Source organism: Pelodiscus sinensis, chromosome 7, assembly GCF_052426305.1.
Source record: "Pelodiscus sinensis isolate ZL-2025 chromosome 7, ASM5242630v1, whole genome shotgun sequence".
Taxonomy (NCBI): domain Eukaryota; kingdom Metazoa; phylum Chordata; order Testudines; family Trionychidae; genus Pelodiscus; species Pelodiscus sinensis.
Window position 1 is genome coordinate 24,409,337 of NC_143058.1, and position 19,907 is coordinate 24,429,243.

Below are 19,907 nucleotides of genomic sequence, written 5' to 3' on the forward strand. Positions count from 1 at the left end.
GTGAGGCATCTATCAATCTCTTAAAGAGAAACTTCTATTAGCTACTCCTCCTTTACATGGCTATAAATTATTAGTTAAAACACCTGAAATAAAAATATGTGTTATGAGGAAAGTGAATGAGGAAGAAGGAACTTCAGGAGAAAATTAAGGCTGAAAATCCCCCACGTGGTCCGTGAGTCCAAGCCAAGAACTTCAGTAGAAATAAAGACTTATCTGACCTTCAGATAATCTGTCTCTGGATTAATTCCTGTTACAGTCAGGGGCTGATGGCAGCTGCATGCCATATTAAGATCTAGGTCGAATCTCCATACAACAGGTGATTTGACTACAAAGTGGCATTTTTTTCCTAAGTGTAGCCCTCTTCCTCATCCTACCATCCTAATCTATTTTAAACTAAGTCAAACATAGAAACCTCTGAGAATGAATAACTGGTGTGTAAAAGTTGCTGCAAAGAAAAAGCCATTAGGGAAATGGATGGACTTGCCTATTGGTGTAGCCAGTCACGCATATACCAAACATGAAAAATCAGGAGGACGCTCACTAGAAAATATGTTTTCCAAGAACCCTACAAAATTATGGTGTCATTCAGAACTACAGAATACTGATGGTAGTAGCCATATTTCTTAACATCAGATTATTATTTTTTCAACGTGAAGATGATCAAATATGTAGTAAACATTATTTAAATCATCTCCTTATGAATTAACACCTCATAGAGAAGCCTACTAGATATCATCATGGATGAGGAAGCCATGCATGACATTTCCCTATTGCAAACACTTCATGTTCTTTCCACATTTTGGTACCTGTGACTACCCAGTGAAGTCTGTGGTTAACTTGTGTTCATTGCCAAGGGACTACAGTGAAAGAACACGGAATTAGCATTACTGATTCTGTTATTGTTTTTTACTTCTGCATAATATGAAGTTGAGAAGCTTTGGTTTGATGAAGCAGCATTATAGATATGATTAGAATACATATCCCTCCCATAGCCAGATTTATCACACTCACATTTGTGGAGCAAAAAAACCAGGCTGTGTAACCTGGCCTGTTTGCCCATTTATGCTCAGAGATCTGCAGGTAATGGGAAGTTCTCCTGTCATATCTTCTTGAGAGTCAAATTTGTATCTAGAAAGGTGTTTCTCAATCCAATAGATTGTATCAAGTTTACATTTTGAATTTGGTCTTTGTTTGGATTGTAATCTTATGCTTCATTCACATAGCCAAGCAATTTATAGATCACCATTTTGTACACTGAAAGCACTTCATCATCACTTCTGGAATAGCTGAAAGCTTTTTAAAGTTGGCCATGAATGGCAGAGCATTGTTCTTTTTCCTTTTTTTTTTCTTTAAACCATGTGATAGGCATCTTCAGCAGTGTCAAACAAATTTGTAGAACTGGTGATTAGGCGCCCAAAGAGCATAATATATGCATTATTAATTAAAGAAGGTAAGTTTGGCTAATTGTCATTTCTATACAGTAGCACTGCACTAAGATACATTTTAACAATCTATAAATAATTGATATTTTTTTCTTTTCATCTTCCTTCCTAGTTTGCATAAAACTAATGACTTAGTAAATGTTACTCACTTCAAAATATTCCACTGTTCCTATGAAAATTATACTACCATCTAACCTTAGCAAATAAGGAGATTTTTCTTTTTAATATGGGTTAAAAAGAGAGGAAATATAACACTTGTAACAAAAATCTGGTTCTGTGAAATCCAGATGAGAACCATAAATAATATAAAAAGTGAGCAATAAGTGTAATACTTTAATAAATAGATTTTTGACTTTAAAAGAGATGTAAAAAATCAGAAAAGTTGAGATGTTATTGTGTTCCTCAAGTTATCAAAATACTCATGTTCTTTGGTCACTTTAAATGGGATAAGACTACAGCACATACACACAAAAGATAGATCAAGGAAATGTTCACTGTGGAGTGAAAATATTTTCAGTACCTATGAAATAACTGCATGTATAATCCCATAAATCAGGTTAGCTGAGGATTCAAAATTCTTCGTAAATGAGGTGTTTTGGTATAGTTTCTGGTTTCTTTGTTAATATGTTCAGAGTACCTTGCTGGTTCCTTGAAATGAAGGATTTGCCACAATAAAAAGACCGTCTTCTTCCGAGTTGTCTGTTATTTTTACAAATCTACAATCTGTCAGACTACTGTATTACTACACTGGGGCTTACTCTCTAATTTTCAATGCAACTGCACACATTCCCAGAGTTATTGATGGTCTTGTGATTTTGCATTCATTTTGGACATGTTGGCTAAAAAAAATGTGAAAAGATCTATAAACTAAGGATTGTCTCCAATTTCCATATGTTGTTGTTTAAACCTACATGGATACTTACATATGCTTCATTGTGATAAAAAACAGGTTGTAAGGACTGCTTCTGTGACCTTTTTTCTCATTTTAACCCTACTGATATGTCACCCATGGCAACCCTAAACCGATTTTAATAGAGTCTATCCTATTATTCATTTAAATTGAGGTGCAAGAGCACTTAGACCAGAGAAATTTGCATTCAGCAAATGGGGATTTGATGAGCAAAAATGATAAGATATATGTTGTATAACATGCCCTATTTTGCCAGCAAATAAACAGCTCTTGAAATTGATAAACTTCAGAATATTTTATCCTCAAATGTTTATACATAAATGATTAAAATGCATTAGCAATTCTGCTTTTGAAAAAAACATATTGGGAAAACAACACAGTTGTGTTGCTTAAATTTGTAATTAACAAATTTATTACTAATTCTGTTCAGTTCTTTAATATGCTGCATTCCTGAAGAAGAACATTAATACACAATGGCAGAAAGAAGCTAATTTTAAGACTTTGGAGAAATGAATGTCTTTTAATGCTGTGTGTTTCTCTTATCTACATGCCACATTATTGTAATAAGTACATTCAGGAATAATTTCTTTTCAAATATTTTTACAAATCTTGCTCTTATTTGCATGCAAGTAAGTTGTCAGCTTAAATCTTTGAAATGCAAAATATATCTCATTTCTATATTTCATCAAGGAGCCTTTCATGTTTAATAAATTACAACTTAGATCCTCCAAGACTTTGTTTTTCATTAACTAAAAGCAAAAGGATACATTTAAAATCTTAATCACAACCTGCAAGGGTATTTGCATGTTGCTGATATTTGTCTTGATGGGACTTTTAATATTTGCAAACTAATCAGGATAGCAAGGTTATACCAATAATTTCTGCACACAATAAAAGTTTCTGTGTTTTAGTCTTTATTATAACAGACTGTGCAACTTGGATAAAACTTTAAATGTCTTAATCCTCATGTGATATAACAATCTATATGGATTTCTTTTCTAAAGAGAATGTCTTTAAGAAAGGGCACCATTTCAGAAATCCTGTAAGAGACATTTAGAAGATTTTTACATATGGACTCAGCCTGTAGAAATTACTACTGTTTGATTATGTACTGGGCAGAATCATTAACAAGACAGAGCAAGTAAAGTACAATCCCTCCATCTCTTGATACTGAATAAAGACTTGTATCCACTAGGAATAGATGAGCATCTGCCTCATGTATGATTTGACCCTCAGTTTAGCCTGGAGTTTTACTAAACATCCTAGTTCATCTTGCAAAAGGTCTACTGCTGGTCTTTCTGTAATAAGGTGGGTCATCTCATCTTATCAGAGACAGAAATCCTGACAGCTGGCACTATTTCCTGATCCTGGTGGTCTCTGGGGACAACAGCAGGGTGGTATTACAGAAAAGGCAAACTTTTGCTGAACTTGCTGCTCCAAGACCTTTTTTTCTGTGGAGTCGAAGATCAAATAAAAGCTAAAACAGTTCAAAATATGCAACTAATGTTGTGTAGTTAAACTGATGTAACATGCATGTTGTTTTGCAAGCTAACAGGTTAAATATGGCTTTGCTTTAAGATTCCCATCAAATTTTGTTTTTATAGAGAAATCTCTGAAAGCAGAAGGGGTTGAGGGAGGGTGAGGTAAAAAGAAATAAATCATTTAGTCTCAGGAACAGTAATCCTTGTTGAGGATTTTGGCTGATTGATATAAATAACATCGTCCCCGCCATCTGTCCGAAGAGGGACCTTTCCAGTTAGTGTTAAGCTGCAACGGCAGAATAATTAATGAATGGTGTCCTTTGTGCTGGTAATAAAGACAAGACAAATTATGTTATAATCCAACTGCTGCTCATTTGTCATAGCCAAATAAAATGTCAAATAAAAGTGAGGGGGGCACTGTGTTTGTTTAATGGACTGCAAGCTACCTGTTTGTATTGTTGACAGACAACTACAGTGTAAGGTCTGTATATGGAAGGAAATGAAGTACTGTGAATCTCATTCAGTGTTTCTGGGGTATTTTGGTGAGGGACTGCAGAGGGAGATAGTAGGGAGAGGAGGGAGAATGGTTAACATAAACACAAGTTTTAATTAGATAGCTATAATTTTTTCCTTTCTGAGGAACATTGGTTTAGATTATAGGGTGCAATGAAAATGACAGAAAATAACTTCAGAACAGACCTAATATTGCAAAGCTGTAAGAATTTGGTAGTGTTCTCATCTTGCATTTTCAGGACAGATATATTCATCCAGTTGCTAGGAAAATCAAATAATGAAAACATAGCTGGGATTTAGTACATTCCAGTGGGAATTACCTATGATAGAGGGCAGGGCTGCACTTCCTCAGAACATGCTCCTGCTGTAAAAATTCACAAACCTGGCATTCATACAGGCATCTGTCGCTTGCTCTAATGCCAGTTCATAGTATACATACAAACATCTGCTTCCATGCACAAAGGGATACAGAACGCTTGACAGGTCTGTGTTAGCAGGGTTCGCAATGCCAGTTCTTTATGCAAAAACCCTAATGCTTCCCGTCAAGCCATTAGAAGTGATACAATCAGCCCAGGCCCCATTAAGCCATCAGTGTCCACCTGTGATAAAGATGGCCATTTGTTTTCTTAAAGCCCACTTAATGTCTGCTTAACTCAATTTGTCAGGAAATGTAGAACAATTTCCTCACAGCCTGAAATTTGGTAGTGGTTCAAAGTCAAAAGGCCAGGTCTAGTCTTATTCAAATGATATAATGAACAGTCTTCAAATCTAAGTCTCCCTTGGGGAGATACTGTTTACTGCTGTTGTTAGAGTTTAAAAAATATATATATTATATATATTATATATATATATAATTTAGAAAAGAAAAAAAATAAAATGAGCACACTATTTTTTCTTCTTAAAAATCTTGAAACTTCTAGCTCCCAAATATGGCCAGTATTAGCAGAATTAGGTTACCTCATACTAAAGATTATAGTGGAGCAAAATGTTATGGTAATGAGTAGTTAAAAATAATTTCAATGCATTTACACATATTTTTAAAATAATCACAACTTTACATTTTAATCAGATACAAAGTATTTGCTTTTATCATGTATGGATCCTATCCTAAAGTCCTTCCTGAGGGCCCTGTTCTGTTCTCACAGAAAGCAGTAGTAATATCCTGTTGATTTCACAAAGTCCAGATTCTTCATTTCTGATGGCTTCAATGTTTTGCTCTGGTAATGATAGCTACTGTCTCAGGAAAGAAGTCAAGATTTGGCTCCTTGTTTCCTGCTGTTTTGTAAAGATTCCTGGTAAGCATTTTACTGTACAAGCAAGAACAGACAAAAAAGCCTATCTCATCTCATCCCAAATGTAATCCTCAGAATTCTTGCTGTATTTTCTTCTTTTTTTACCTTCTTCCATTATCCACATTTATACTACCCCATACAACTCTGGAAAGACTGGAATGCCAAAGTAATTCCTTAACACAGGCTTGGGGAAGGATGGCGCCCTTCTGAACAAATATAAACTCCCTGTGGCTGACTGTGCTTCCTTGTCATACACTTTTCCTTTTCGAAGAGAATTAAATGCTGGATAGAGGTCTAGCTCTCTCCTGCTAAAACATCAGATTAGCCCACAAAGAAATATGTAAAATAAATAGGTATTTCTGGTTTCAATGACATAAATAATTCTTTCATGAGAGAGTCTGTTTACGGACATACAGAGGATTGAAAAATAAAGTTTGGATCGGGAAAAAATATGTGAAGATTTTGGGGCCTTTTCTCTCTCTCTCTCTCTATATATATATATAGATATAGATATAGATATAGATATAGATATATAATTTTGGAGATCATTTAAGAATGATAACTAGTAATTTTTGCTTCTCTGGAATGAAAGATAGGTTACGTATTGTAGCACTGAGTCTCTGATAGCTATAATTGCTGTTAGGAAGGTATGTGATGGCACTGAGTTGTGAATTTGCAGAGAAAATATCACACCATCCAGTTGCTCAGGTCTGTCTTTCTGTACAGCTATGCACAAGACTGAAACTGAATATAAAATCTCTCAGAAAAGAGCTCCACATTTTTTTCCATATTTAAATTGAAGTTTATCATGAATCACAATCATCTCTACTGGGATCAGAATTTCATGATTACTTATTAAAGTCCTAAGTCTAATTAACCCTTAAAACTAACAATAAGCATCCCTCTTTTATAATGCCCAGCTGATTGTACATTCTCTAGGCATGCAGTACCTAAGTCAGATGCTTCTTTGTTATAATTAGGGCAGCAAATTTTGTCTTCCGTTTAGTATTTGCTGTTACATATTGCATGTAATGTATGGCACTGTTAAGGGAAAAAAATTGGAGTCAAAGTGACTGGAAAGTTAGGTCTGGTCTGTAGCACTGTGAGATTGTTGACATCTGCCGAGGTTGGAGAGCTCAGTAAGCAGGAAATGGGGTGTCACTCTGAGTGGTAGTTTACCATTATCCTGGCATCCTAATGAAGTGTCTGCAGTGCACAGAGCTTCTGGATGGCATCTTAACGCACGGCTAAGCAAAAGCACTTCTCTCCTTGTCACTGTCATCCATCTGCCTGCACCCTACTGTAGCCAATGGGATGGAACCATGCTACAATGTGCTATAAGCCATTTAGAGTTGCACATTGCATAATCAGTCCCATCAAATATGTAAAAAATGACTATTTTTGGTTATTTCCCTCAAACGCTGGCACCTGGAGTTTGATACATTAAAGTTTAAGTTTTGTAAGTGCTGTTTTCCCATTAATTCCACATATATTTTTGTTAAATGGGATTGAGTTGCAAACTCATTGTCTTAAGTCTTGCTAATGGATTGCAAGAGTTGTATGAATATTCATTGAAAATTCCACTCTGTATCACATTTGGTGAATTCATCAATTGGATATATAAAAAGGTTTCTTATAATGTTCATTTTTTGCAACATCTATTACCAAAGCATGAATAAAAAGTAATCAATTTGTGATCTGAATTTATTCTCCTTACAGCAAACATTAGTTAGTTTGCACACTTCTTATGGATTTTTTTAAAGATGGTAGTATTTCACAAAGTATATATGTAATAAGATTTGCACTCTCTATGGCAGATGCTTAAGATTGGGACTTTAATGTTACATAAAATGAAAAAACCTTTTTTTTCAAATGATATTAAAAAGGACATTGATATGAAGAAACTGATTTTTAAAAAATCTGACTTTGTATTTTTAACTACAATGGTCTTTATTTTGCATACTGAAATCTATTAATTGCAATTGGTGTGGTGGGCACCCAGTCCAGCTGAAAAATCAAGCTAACATGTATTCTGTCTAAAGTAAATTCTCATATTCTGATAACACAGAGGCACTTGATAGGATATGAGGTTAAGTTAAGCACTTTACTATGGGAGCACTTCTAAAATGGGCAAGGGCAGGACAAACTGGCTAAATCGGGTGTTTTATTTACATAAACAAGAGAGCACAACATAATTTAGTTTCATCAGGAATTTTTCACAGACATTAAAACTATAGCAAACATAACAGCAGGGATGCTTGCACAGCAACACAGTGGGGAAGCTTGCAGAGCGTCTGCCCACACTATGGCTGGCAGTAGCCAGCACCATAAGTCTCACAATTTCATTAGCACTCAAAAATCCACCTAACCCACTCAGTTCTGATTAAACAAAAAAACAAAAACAAAACCTAGCAGTTGAATCAACTGTGAATTGTTAGACATACTCTCGGGTTACAGAATTTGCTGTGGCAATAGCATGTGACATTTTGAACACAGCATAAAGTTTATCCCCTCTCCCCCCCCAAAAAAAGTGAGAAGAGCAATATAAAAAACTAGGAAGGAAACACTCTTAAAAAAATCTTAGTGTTGGGGACAGCTCAATAGTTCACTATTTTATGCAGAATCATATAGCACTTTTTCCCCCAGTAACACAAGATACTAAGGTTCAACAGGACAAAAAGAAGCAATCATGGCTTGAAATAAAATTAAGTATTAATGTGAGCCATAAATGCCAGTTTAACGTTAAACATGCACAAGTAACTGAAGCTGCTGGTAAAGGGAAATGGGTACTGTAGTAAAACTACACAAAGTAAGTCAGTCATGAATAATGCAGCAGGTCTGAGGAGGGTCATAGGTCAGACTCCAGTACCTTACAAAATAATGAATGCATGTCAGGTTAGAGACATACATCCCTTCCTAGAAAATGTGAGTTATTAGAGATAAACCTTGGACTTCCTGTTCTAAAACAAAGTGATGTGTTGTAAACAGCTACGTCCAGTTTAAATTAATGATTAAAAGAAAGATTCAATGGGATTTGTTTAAGTATTCTTTATGGACATGAGAGCTAAAGGTTACTTTCTTTGTTCATTTTCACCCAGCCACTGTTAATGTTACAGGCACATCATGTTTTCTTCCATGTTCAAATGTTTATCCAAAGCTCATTTGCAAAAGAGCCTATATAATATTAAATACTTTGTAGTGTGTTTAATGCATTCTTTGTTTAAACATAAACAAAAGTATCGCTACAGTCCTGCTTTTTTAGAGAACATTATTTTTAAATCCAGTAACCCAATTTTGAAATATATGTACTAGCAAAATAAATGTACCATCTGCAATTCACATAAAGCTATCTTAATTTGCTAAATTTGTTACATTCTCCTATATGTCTCCTAAAATGCTTAAAAAAAAAGAGGAGGAACACTAACTGTCCTCCCTCTTTATTATCTATATGTCATTTTGGGTTGTTTTTATTCATGTTTAAACAATTTAGATAAAAGAAAATAACTTTTTAGAAATTACTGATTATTTTAACAAATAATTTTTGTGATGATAAGTTGTGCCTTTGTACTATTTTAACTTTAAAAAACTAGTCTATTTCATATTCTGAACTTAGCTGTACAATTTAAAAAACTAGTGTCATATCGACAAAATGTCTTCCCTTTCTTTATCTGGTATATTAATAGGCTTTATTGGGCAACAGATACTTGGTGATACCTCTTTGATAATAATTTACAGAAATCTTCCAGTAGGATTGCCCTCCCCTTCTCTTTAGTTTGATAAAAAGGCATCTATGAAAAAAATCTTTTCAATTAGAAAAATGAAAGAAGAAAATCTTTAGTGATGTTAAAGTGGAATTCAAGGATTTGGGGCAGAAAAGAAAATGCACAGGTATTTCAAAATCAAGAATAAGAACTTACATTCGATCTACTGTTAAAGGTTGCATCGGCAAGGTCAAGAGCAGAGACAAGTCTGACCACTAAGATTGAAAAAAGCAACAAGGTTTTTAAAAAAGTAGACACTTTATCAACTTCAGTTGATAAAGTGGGAGAAAATTTTCTATAACAAATACCAAAAAATAAAGCATATATTGCTTTTAAAAAAACCAAGATTAAGAATTTTAATGAAAAAGTAGCCAATATTTTCATGGAACTATAAAAGGGAGCACTGTGGTAAAAAGACTGGGCTCAGCAGCTTTGTGTGGGAAATGGTGAAATGTGACTGTGATTTATAATGAGAAAAGGTATCTACAACATACAATTTTCTACCTAGCTGCAAATAATAATTCATAGTGATGTCCCTTCCAGATAAAATACCTTTGCTGTGTAAGACCCATGTGGTAAAATGATCATGATAAATGTCAGACCAATGCAGGTAACGGCTTTACAAACCATTAAGATTAGCTGGCTCTTTTTTTCGATGATAACAGTAACCATGCTGTGACTCTATGTGGTAATAATATCTCAGTACTGATAAATGCCAGAGCCAGGCAGAGGTGTTTATCATTCCCAGTTCAGAAATGCTGACTAAAGTTACCACATGTTGCCTGTTTTTCCTCTTTTACAATAGGCTAACAATTAACCAATAGGCCGAATCATAAAATAATTTTATGCACCATTTCTTCTAGAATTTCTGTTCTTTAGCAATTGGTTAATTGTCTCCCACCCTATTTCCTACTGGCCAGGTCTTTGGTTATGCACTTTAAAAGAGAGTAAGAGTCTGCCTTTAGTAATGAGCTGATTAGGTATTTTAGCATCTCATTGTGCACTTATGAAATGCTAAATACCTTATGAATTATATCCATATAAGAATCACCCTCCTGAGCTCTGAAATGCAGCCACTTCTGGGATGGATGGTGACATCCAGGTAGACATCTGGGCAAATCAACATAAGGTGGGGAACGGAAAAATTTCTCTACAGAAGCCATTTTTCCAAGAAGTATTGTGCACTCAATAACATACAAGCATCCGGAGCGTTGATTTGTGTTGTTGGGCTTCTTTCATAACTCTAGTTTTTAAAAATCCCAGGATACATTTAGAGTCGAGATAAGTCGGTACATCTGTGCTTAAACACAGGGAACTCTCTGGAAAACAGAATGGAAAATACTGTTGAGTGATATCAGTTGAAAGTATAACTGCTAAAGTTTTATACAATTTTGGATAGTGACTTCAATTCAGTTCTCACAGGACAAGGTGTCAAATGACAAAAATAGCCACCACTTTTGACAGCCTCAGCAGAAAGGCCGATGACTTTGAGTTTAGATTACTGAACTTTGAGATTGGACTACCTTCCAATTGGGTGCTCCCTAGATATCATGGTCAAAATAGGGCTGTGCACAGAAAACTTCTATCTGTCCTCCATACCCATGTCTCATCTGTGAATAACTTCATTCTCCAGGCTTGTGAGTCTCCCAACCTTACCTGAAATTATATTCACGTGAAATATTTTAAAAGGAAAAAAATAATCTATATGTTAATTATTCTGAAGCCTAGGCTTTTCTCAAAACACATTGTAACACCTATTAACAAGAAAAGGAGTTAAGGGCATGTGACAAAGAAAGGATAGAGTTTCCTAGTAAGAGGCTACTCAATTAAAGTCAGTTTAAATTATGGATGTTTGGTGGTATATATTTGCTTTTTAAATGATAAAATCATCAGGGTGGAAACTGAGTTTTCATGTGTTTTTGTGCAGCACCTAGCACAAGATGGCTCAACTCTGATTGGAGCATTTGGATTCTAGAACAATATAAATATTCAATACTAAAATAGATTTTGAATTATAGATGATAATTAAACCATACACGGTCAGATCAAAAAGGAATTCTTGGGTTATCTAGAACTTGTAGTATGCAAGATGTTTTCTCTATATCAGGCCTACAGGCATTTTATCTAATCTGTTCCTAAATGAAATCACAGTTGTACATATCTCTGTTTTAGTAGCAACATCTCATGCAAATAAATGCAAATAACACAAACATAAGCCATATGTAGAATGTATGTCCTTGAAACTATGACTCACACTAAACTACAATGCTTATCCTGACCAAGATAGTAGTAACGTTCCTACTCCCATGTTCTTTTGTCACCAGTTATATCTTGATAACACCAATTGTTTTCTACCAAAAGGCAATTTAAAAGGATGGTACCGATACAACCAGTTCTAGAAGATAGATTAAAAAATGGAATTTCATGCAGCCAATTGCTGATTTCTAAAAAGCATGAATTAAATCATAATATTAAATTTATATCTGTGACTGTATGGATCAGATGCATGATATAGAGAAATTAGAGGTAAAGTGAGGAAAGCGCGCTAATAGATGTGGTCAGAGGAGTGAACAGAAAAAAAAGATAGCAAAGATTACAGCATTAGTCAGTTTTAGGAAGTGCCAGCTGCAGCTCCTAGTGCACTGGTGGAATGCTGTTTCAGAATAGGAAACTCCATTTCATAAGAACGCTAGTTACTGTTCACAGGTAGGCCAACTATGGAATAATTTGCATTTGTACCAAGCCAAATGGTCTATTAAAATAGGCACATAGCCTACAAAGTCAGTTTTCTGATGAGAAAATGTTTCATGCCCGTTCAAAAGATCTTTATGCATTCCTTTCAAGCTATAAGGTAGGCTCTCCATCAACATTTCAGATGGGAAGACATTCTAAGATGGCTATACTTGTATCCATATTAACAGTGACTTCTAATTTAAGCTGTAGTTGCTAAGATGTCTGGCATAAATGTAAGCATGCAATCTCCTAAAGTGATACTCAAATCTTATACTTTTTTTTGTTTTTCCCCATCAGAAAATTCAGACAACAACACTCGAGTTAAGTCCATAAGGCGTCTTGTACAGGAGCTCCCTAGGCCAAACCGTGACACAATGAAAATCCTCTTTGAACATCTAAAAAAGTAAGTTAAGCTAAGAGCACTAAAGAAGCCTGATTTGGGGGGAGAGGGAGGCGGTGGGGGAGTGGGGCCTATGGAAGCTAGGTGTCCAAACCGTTCTCAAATATCTAACAATTTCAATGCAAGATAGTCATTTTGAAAAACTGAATATGATTACCAGATATGTACATATATGCTCCCTCTACTCACAAGAACTTCTGTAAGGCTAGACTTATATACTCAGTGTATTCTATTAGCAAATGGAACAGTTGTGTTTCTCTTCACATGCGGCGAGACACTTTGGATTACTGTACACTAGGTTATGCTGAATTATACAATATAGCATTGCCCAGAATAACCAAGGATGCATATTTGCGGTTGGTTTTGTAAGTTACAGGTTAGTAAATTCTCCTCCCGTTTCTTTTTTCCATGTTTGAGATATGCAGGCATGCCAATGGGAGGAGTGGGGAGATCAAAGGGGGCAATTTTCCTGGGGTCCAGACCATCCCTCAAAAGGGCCAGGGGCTCTTGGCCACCATTGCTACTGCATCAACAGTGGTGGCCATTGCTCAGGACCTTTTAAATCAACATTGAAGTCCCGGGCAGCGCACTTCTGGCGAGGCAAAGGGCAGGCTGGAGGATGCTAGCCCTGAGCCCTGCTCATTCTGCTTGAAGCCCTGTACTTTCCAGGAGTACAAAGCCTCCCCCCTTGCCCAGTTGTCAGGCTCCCTGTAGCTATGCACAGAGCAAGGTATGTCATCAACAAGTTTCTATTCATATAAATGGCTCTTGTGCATCCATAAGTCATAAAAAAGACCTGCAGTTTACATGGGAAATTAGCTGTTCTACCTTGTAGTGAAGTTCAGTGTAGTTCAGAATGCCTGCACAAGCCCTTAGGAAAGATTTTAAGTGCCCTTCTCCTCTGGCAAAGTTGATGAGCTACCACGTTCAGATACTATGGTTATGGATGTGGCTTATAAATCCAGATTTGTAAAAACAGCATTGTTGTGTTCTATGTTTATCATCTCTTGGCAATTTGCATAGTCACTGTACCCAGTTTACAAGAGAGAAATATGACAGCCTTACAAAAGCAACCTGAGGTCTGATGTTCGAGCTGGGCTTGCTTGCTTGCTTGCTTTCTTAGTGGTAATGAAGTTTCTGAAGGCAGTTTTTAAAATGGTCTGAAAAAAGGAAAAGGATCTATCATTTTCTACAGAAATTAGAAAGTGTACATCTGTTTGTTTCCTAGTGTCCCCTTTTCCCGCATCAGTTCTGCCCTGACATCAGTTCTGATCTATCCGTTCCCCCCTTCAATGGTGCCTTGCTTCCAGTTCCAGGGGTTCTTCTCACTCTCTCTCACTCTCTTTTAACTAACCTGACATTTTTAGGACGTTTTTCCTAATGTCCAACCTAAACTACAGTTTAACCCCACTGATTCTCATTCTCTCCTCAAAGGTTAACAAGAACCATTTTTCTCCCTCCTCCTCGTAACCTTTTATGTTCTTGAAAACTGTTATCATGTCCCCTCTCAGTCTTCTCTTCTCTGGACTAAACTAACCCAATCTTTTCAATCTTCCCTCAAAGGTCATGTTTTCTAGACCTTTAATTATGTTGGTGCTCTTCTCTGGACTTTCTCTAATTTGTCCACATCTTTCCTGAAATGTGGCACCCACAACTGGACATAATGACTCCGGTTGAGGCCTAATCAGAGCAGAAGAATTACTTCTTATGTCTTAGAAGCGATGAGGAGTCCTGTGGCACCTTATAGACTAACTGAAGTGTAGGAGCATAAGCTTTCGTGGGCAAAGACCCACTTCGTCAGATGCAAGACCCACTTCGAAGTGGGTCTTTGCCCACGAAAGCTTATGCTCCTACACTTCAGTTAGTCTATAAGGTGCCACAGGACTCCTCATCGCTTCTGCAGATTCAGACTAACACGGCTACCCCTCTGATTCTTATGTCTTGCTTATGACATTCTTATAATACATCCCAGAATGAAGTTTGCTTTTTTTTGTAACAGTATTACACTGTTTACCTGTATTTAGCTTGCAAACTACTTTGACCCCCCAAATCCCTTTCTGTAGTACTTCTTTCTAGGCAGTCCTTTCCCATTCTGTAGGTGAGAAACTGATTGTTCTACCTAAATGGAGTACTTTGCATTTGTCCTCGTTGAATTTCATCCTATTTACTTCCTACCATTTCTCCGGTTTGTCCAGACTATTTTAAATTTTAATACTAATCTTCAAAGAATTTGCAATCCCGTCCAGTTTGGTATTGTTTGCAAACGTTATAAGTGTACTCTCTCGCTACATCTAGACTGCTGCTTTTTTGGGGGGGGGGACGGTATGCAAATTGTGGAGCATAAATCTTTTTCAGATTGTTTTTTCGGAAGAGGCTTTTTTGAAATTTGACCTGACTACATAGGGCCAAATTTCAGAAAAACCTCTGCTTTTGGAAGAGCCCTTATTCCTCATAAAATGTGAGGAATACAGGGCTTCCGAAAAAGCATGTCTGTTCTTCATCAATAAATGTCATAAGAGCAGACGTGTTCCCTGGACGCGGCAGAGATTTTCTGGGATACTGGAGTTATCCCGGAAAAACTCCGTAGTCTAGACATAGCCTCTGTGACATTTTCTAAATCACTGATGAACATATAGAACAGAAAAAGACACAAAATTGGTCCCTGTAGGATCCTAACTCAATATGCCCTTCCAGCTTGACTGAGGCAGTCACTGGGCTCTGGTCAGGTCTCCTTTCTTCCCCTTCCTTTGTCCCAATAATGGCATTAGCTTCTGAGTGGACAGGGGAAGGAGAATTCTGCCCACAGGGACTCTGATTGGCTGTTGACACCTCCACAATCCAGCTCTGGTTGTAGAAATTGTATTTTCTGGTTGTGTGACTCCGTTTGATCAGGCACAACATTAAGCACTATCTGTAGGCCAAACTATTCCTTCGGTGATTCACCTGGAGTTGAATTATTTTTAATTGAGATTGGACAGGTGTAACGGATTACAATGTAGTAAACAACAAAGGATAGAATCCAACTCTTTCTTAACTATGTTGACTCTGTAGAGATTATGAAAGTCAGAAATAGGTAACTGATCAGGTGAAGTAAGACGATGCCATTTTTCGCAGTCACTTCTCAGAGCAGAATTGCTCTTAACATAAGGTGTAGGACCTAAGTGGTTTGTAGGGCCCAGGTTTCCAGTTTTCAACTGAAACCGGCCCTGCTAACTGGGCCACTGACTGTCCAGTTGACGGCACTATGCAGCGAGGTTGGCACATTGCCAGATAGCCTTTGTGCCATGCAGTTCCCAAGAAGCAGCCAACATGTCCTCCCTTTGGGTCCTATATAGTGGCAGTCAGAGGGCTCTGTATGCTGCCCCCGGCTCAAGCACCGCCTCCGCTGCTCCCACTATCTGGGAACTGCAGCTAATGGGAGCTGTGGAGTGGTACCTGTGGACAGGGCAGCAGGCTCTGCAGAGCAACTTGGCCGTGCCACCATATAGGAGACAGAGGAGAGACATTCTGCTGCTTCTGGGAGCTACGGGAGGTAAGCACTGCCAGGAACCTGAGCCCTGCCCCCCTTCTGGGCACTAACCCTTTACCCCATCCCTGATTCCCTTCCTGCTCTCTGAACCCTCAGTCACACCCTAGAGCATTACCCTGCATCCCAGTCTCCTCTTCTCCAGTTCCACTGCAGAGCCCTCATTCCCCTCTGCATGTGCCCCAACCTTCACCCCAGCTCTGATCCCCATCCCACCCTCCAAGCCTTGTGGTCCCACCCTTCTACATCCCAACTCTTCATCCCCAGTCCCAACCCACAATCTGCATCCCCAGTCAGAGCCCTCACCTCCCCACACACACACCCTAACCTTCTGCCCCAACCCAGATCAGCCTCCTGCACCCTGAACCCCTCATTTCTGGCCTCACCCACACCCTCAGCACCGCGCCCAAACCTCTCCTACACCCCAACCTCCTGCCTCAGCCTGGAGCCTACTCCCATACTCCAAATTTCTTGGCGCCACTTCCCAGCCTAGAGCCCCCTTCTCTGCTTCAAACACCTCTCCCCTGGCCCACCCCAGAGAGCTGCATTCCTGAGCCAGAGCCCCCTGCCTCCTGCATCCCAAGCCACTGCCTCAGCCTGGAACCTCCTCCCACAATCTGAACTCCTCATTTCTGGTCCAACCCCAGATCCCAGCTGGAGTCCTCTCCACCCTGCCCCCCGAGCCAGCCCAGTGAAAATCAGTGAGTGAATGAGGCTGGGGAGAACAAGCAACAGAGGTGGGGGGGGGGTGAAGTGAGCAGGGCAGGGCCTCAGAGTAGAGGCAGGGAAGGGGCAGTTGCTATGCTATTGGTTTTGGGAGAGTAGAAAGTTGGTAGCCCTAGTAGAGCCTTGTGCAAGCCCTTGGCATAGGGGTGAAGTTCACAAGTATAAATAAGAGTGACTTCCACAAAACACCAAAATCAGCTTTTAACGAACGGTGGGTGGCCTTTATATTTTTCTGCTGAACCCTGTAAATCAATACATTAAGTATATGTATGTATGTTTGGCTATCAAATAAATACTGAATTGAAAACACAATACACCTAGTTATGTGATGGCCCCATTTAATGAAGCAAACCCATAATGAGATTTTTAAAAAGTAAATTTGGCGTTGTGGAAAGGCCATTGCCCCAGTCTTCCTTTAATATATCTTGTGTATATAAAGTGACCTTTAGTGTATGATCTACAGCAAGGGAGGAGAACCCATGGCCCGATCAAGGCAAGCCAGAGCTGGATCCAACCTGTACATCCTGACTGGTGGGAGGGAGCAGCTCTGTGTTGTTCCTATTGGCTGGGAATCATGGCCAATGGGAGTGATGGGGGTGGTACTTGCAGGGAACACTTCCCTGCAACACACAGAGCTACGTGGAGGCACTTGAGCTGTCCCAGGAGTTGTTACCCCCTCTTTCATCCCCCGTTTGCCCAGCCTCAGCCTGCTCCTGAACTCCTACCCAGAAGTCATTTCCCTACCTCCAGTCTGTTTCTGTATCTCCCTCCCACCCAGACCCTGCACCCCCACTCTGGTCCAGTAGCCTTCCTCCCAGACCTCACATCCCTGGCTTACTCCAGCACCCTCCCTCTCCTTGATCTCCTCACCCCAATCCTGCTCCTACATCCTCTCACCTGCCCAGACTGCTCCTGTACACTACTTCCCGCTCAGATCCTGCATCCTCACCCCCAGCCCACCCATGACCATACCTCCTGCCGAGACCCCCACCCTCACCCCCCAGCTCACTCCTGCACCCTACCTCCTGCCCAGACCCCACACCTTTATCCCTAGCTTGCTCTTCAGCAACTCCCTCCCACACAATGAACTCCTCATTTTTGGCCCCATCCCAGAGCCTAGCAGGGGCCTATAAAATTCACTAGCTCTGGGCCCCCAGAAGAGTTAATTCAGCCATTGACATAAGCCCTTAGCCTCTATTCCTCTTCCCCTCTCCCTCCTTCCCCTCCCTGTGGAGATGGAGCTTAAGGGGAATGAAGGGACTGCCTTTTTTTCCCCTGTTTTTTCATTTGGAGGCTTTTCTCCTTCTTAGGGTGCATCTACACTGCACCCATAGACTGAAATAAGCTACACAATTTGCTATTCCGAAATGTCCCTTACTGCTCATGGAATGAGGGTTTATGGGTATGTCAGAATAGCGAGCCTGTTATATTTTGAAATAATGGATGCACTCAAAAGACGCAGAATAGCTATTTCGGGATACCTCCAGTATTCCAAAATAGTGCTGCAGTGTTAGATGTAACCTTAGGGACCAAGTTAGTTAGGGTTGTAAGTTTTTAAATTTTGCTTCTCACTTGTGTGTGGTCCCTCACTCATTTTTCTGTGGGTCACTGGTCCTGGAACCAAAAAAAAGTCCCCACCCCTGATCTAGAGAGAGGCTGTTTCTATTAGAGTTTTTAAGGGAAGCTATCTACTAAAAGAAAACACTAGCCCAAGTGGCAGAAACCTATGTTTTTGTCCCTAAAGGATCAGAGTTCTATTTCCAGTTGCCCTGGTATGTGTTGTCAGAATGGATGTGAATTGGTCTATTATTAAAGTTTATTATACATGCCATACCCTCCAGAACTGGACCCAACAAAAAGAAACTGCTGTCACCCAAGCTGTGAGGGAAAATCACATGAGATATGTACAAGGACTATTTCACACTTCTACATAAACCATTGGACTGAGACTCATGAACTGAAGTTTCAGTTGCTGGCTTGGCCATTATGTATGACCACGGGTAAATCACTTAATTTATCTCTTCCCTTAGTTCTCTATAAAATGGTGATACCACTTCCTTTGTCTCTCTTATCTCGTTGCACTGTAATCTCTTTGGGGCAAGAACAGACTCTTACTATTTGAATATAGAGCACCTGGCACAGCTGGTCTGTACTGCAGTACAAATAATTAAATAATGATATTTAGTAGTTACATGTGTACTCAGGACACAGCCTTGCCATAACTCAATAGGAAGAAGGAGGGCAGATTTGTTATCTAACTATACACATGCTGTTATTCACCTGAATACAAATAGCTGCATTTCCAGTGATCATTGTGGCAAAGTCCAGTGAATCAGCAGGAATAGCAGAGGTATACCAGCACTGCAAGGTAGGAAAGAATGACAAATTGGACCATTTGGGACCATAAGGAGTATAGAAGCAATATTCTTAATCTATATGAATAAAGTCAGTGTAAGGTGCTGACTTGCATAAGCACATCCTCATGAAAAGAACAAATTATTTTATGAGTCTTGGCTCCATGATATGGAACCTCAGGTGGATGGTTATATTGAAAGGATGGCATAAAGGTCTATTCTGTCTTGTAGCATATTTTATCATTGGGCAAGAAAGGATCCACTCTGTGAGCCATGGAGGACCAATAGATCAGGGTAAATGAAAATACATACATCAATCTTGCTACGTCTATACTGCAAGCATCTTGCGGAAGACCAAATGCAAATAGAGCACTCATTTGCATATGCAGTGCTCTCATTTGCATTTCCTCTTTCCTTTCCTCAAAAAATGAAGAACGGCTCTTGTACAAAAGGGGTTTGTTGCACAAAAAGGCACCGTCTACACAACACTTTCTTGTGCAAAAACCTTTTGCGCAAAAGGGAAAGGGAGAGGAAATGCAAATTAGAACACTGCATATGCAAATGAGTGCTCCATTTTCATTTGCTCTTCTGCAAGAGGCTTGCAGTATAGACATAGCCTCTCTGTGCTACCCCCAAGGTATTTTAATGTGGCAAACACAACAATTTTGAGTTTGTTTTGAACTAACATAATTAAAATGGGAACTGCTTTACTTAGGCCCAACAATAAGTGCAATTATCTCTTCTTTAGATTAAGATTGTCTGGCAACAT

The 19,907-nt window shown here is 38.9% G+C and overlaps 1 protein-coding gene across 4 annotated transcripts in view; it reads left to right on the plus strand.

The window, feature by feature from the left end:
- Positions 1 to 19,907, plus strand: part of ARHGAP15 (Rho GTPase activating protein 15) — a 497,535-nt gene that overhangs the window by 446,107 nt on the left and 31,521 nt on the right. For all 4 annotated transcript variants that reach the window (XM_075933317.2, XM_075933318.2, XM_025191035.3 and 1 more), the window contains one exon: positions 12,430 to 12,535. In XM_075933317.2, coding sequence (XP_075789432.1) covers positions 12,430 to 12,535 — 106 coding nt within the window. The remainder of the gene's footprint in view (positions 1 to 12,429; positions 12,536 to 19,907) is intronic.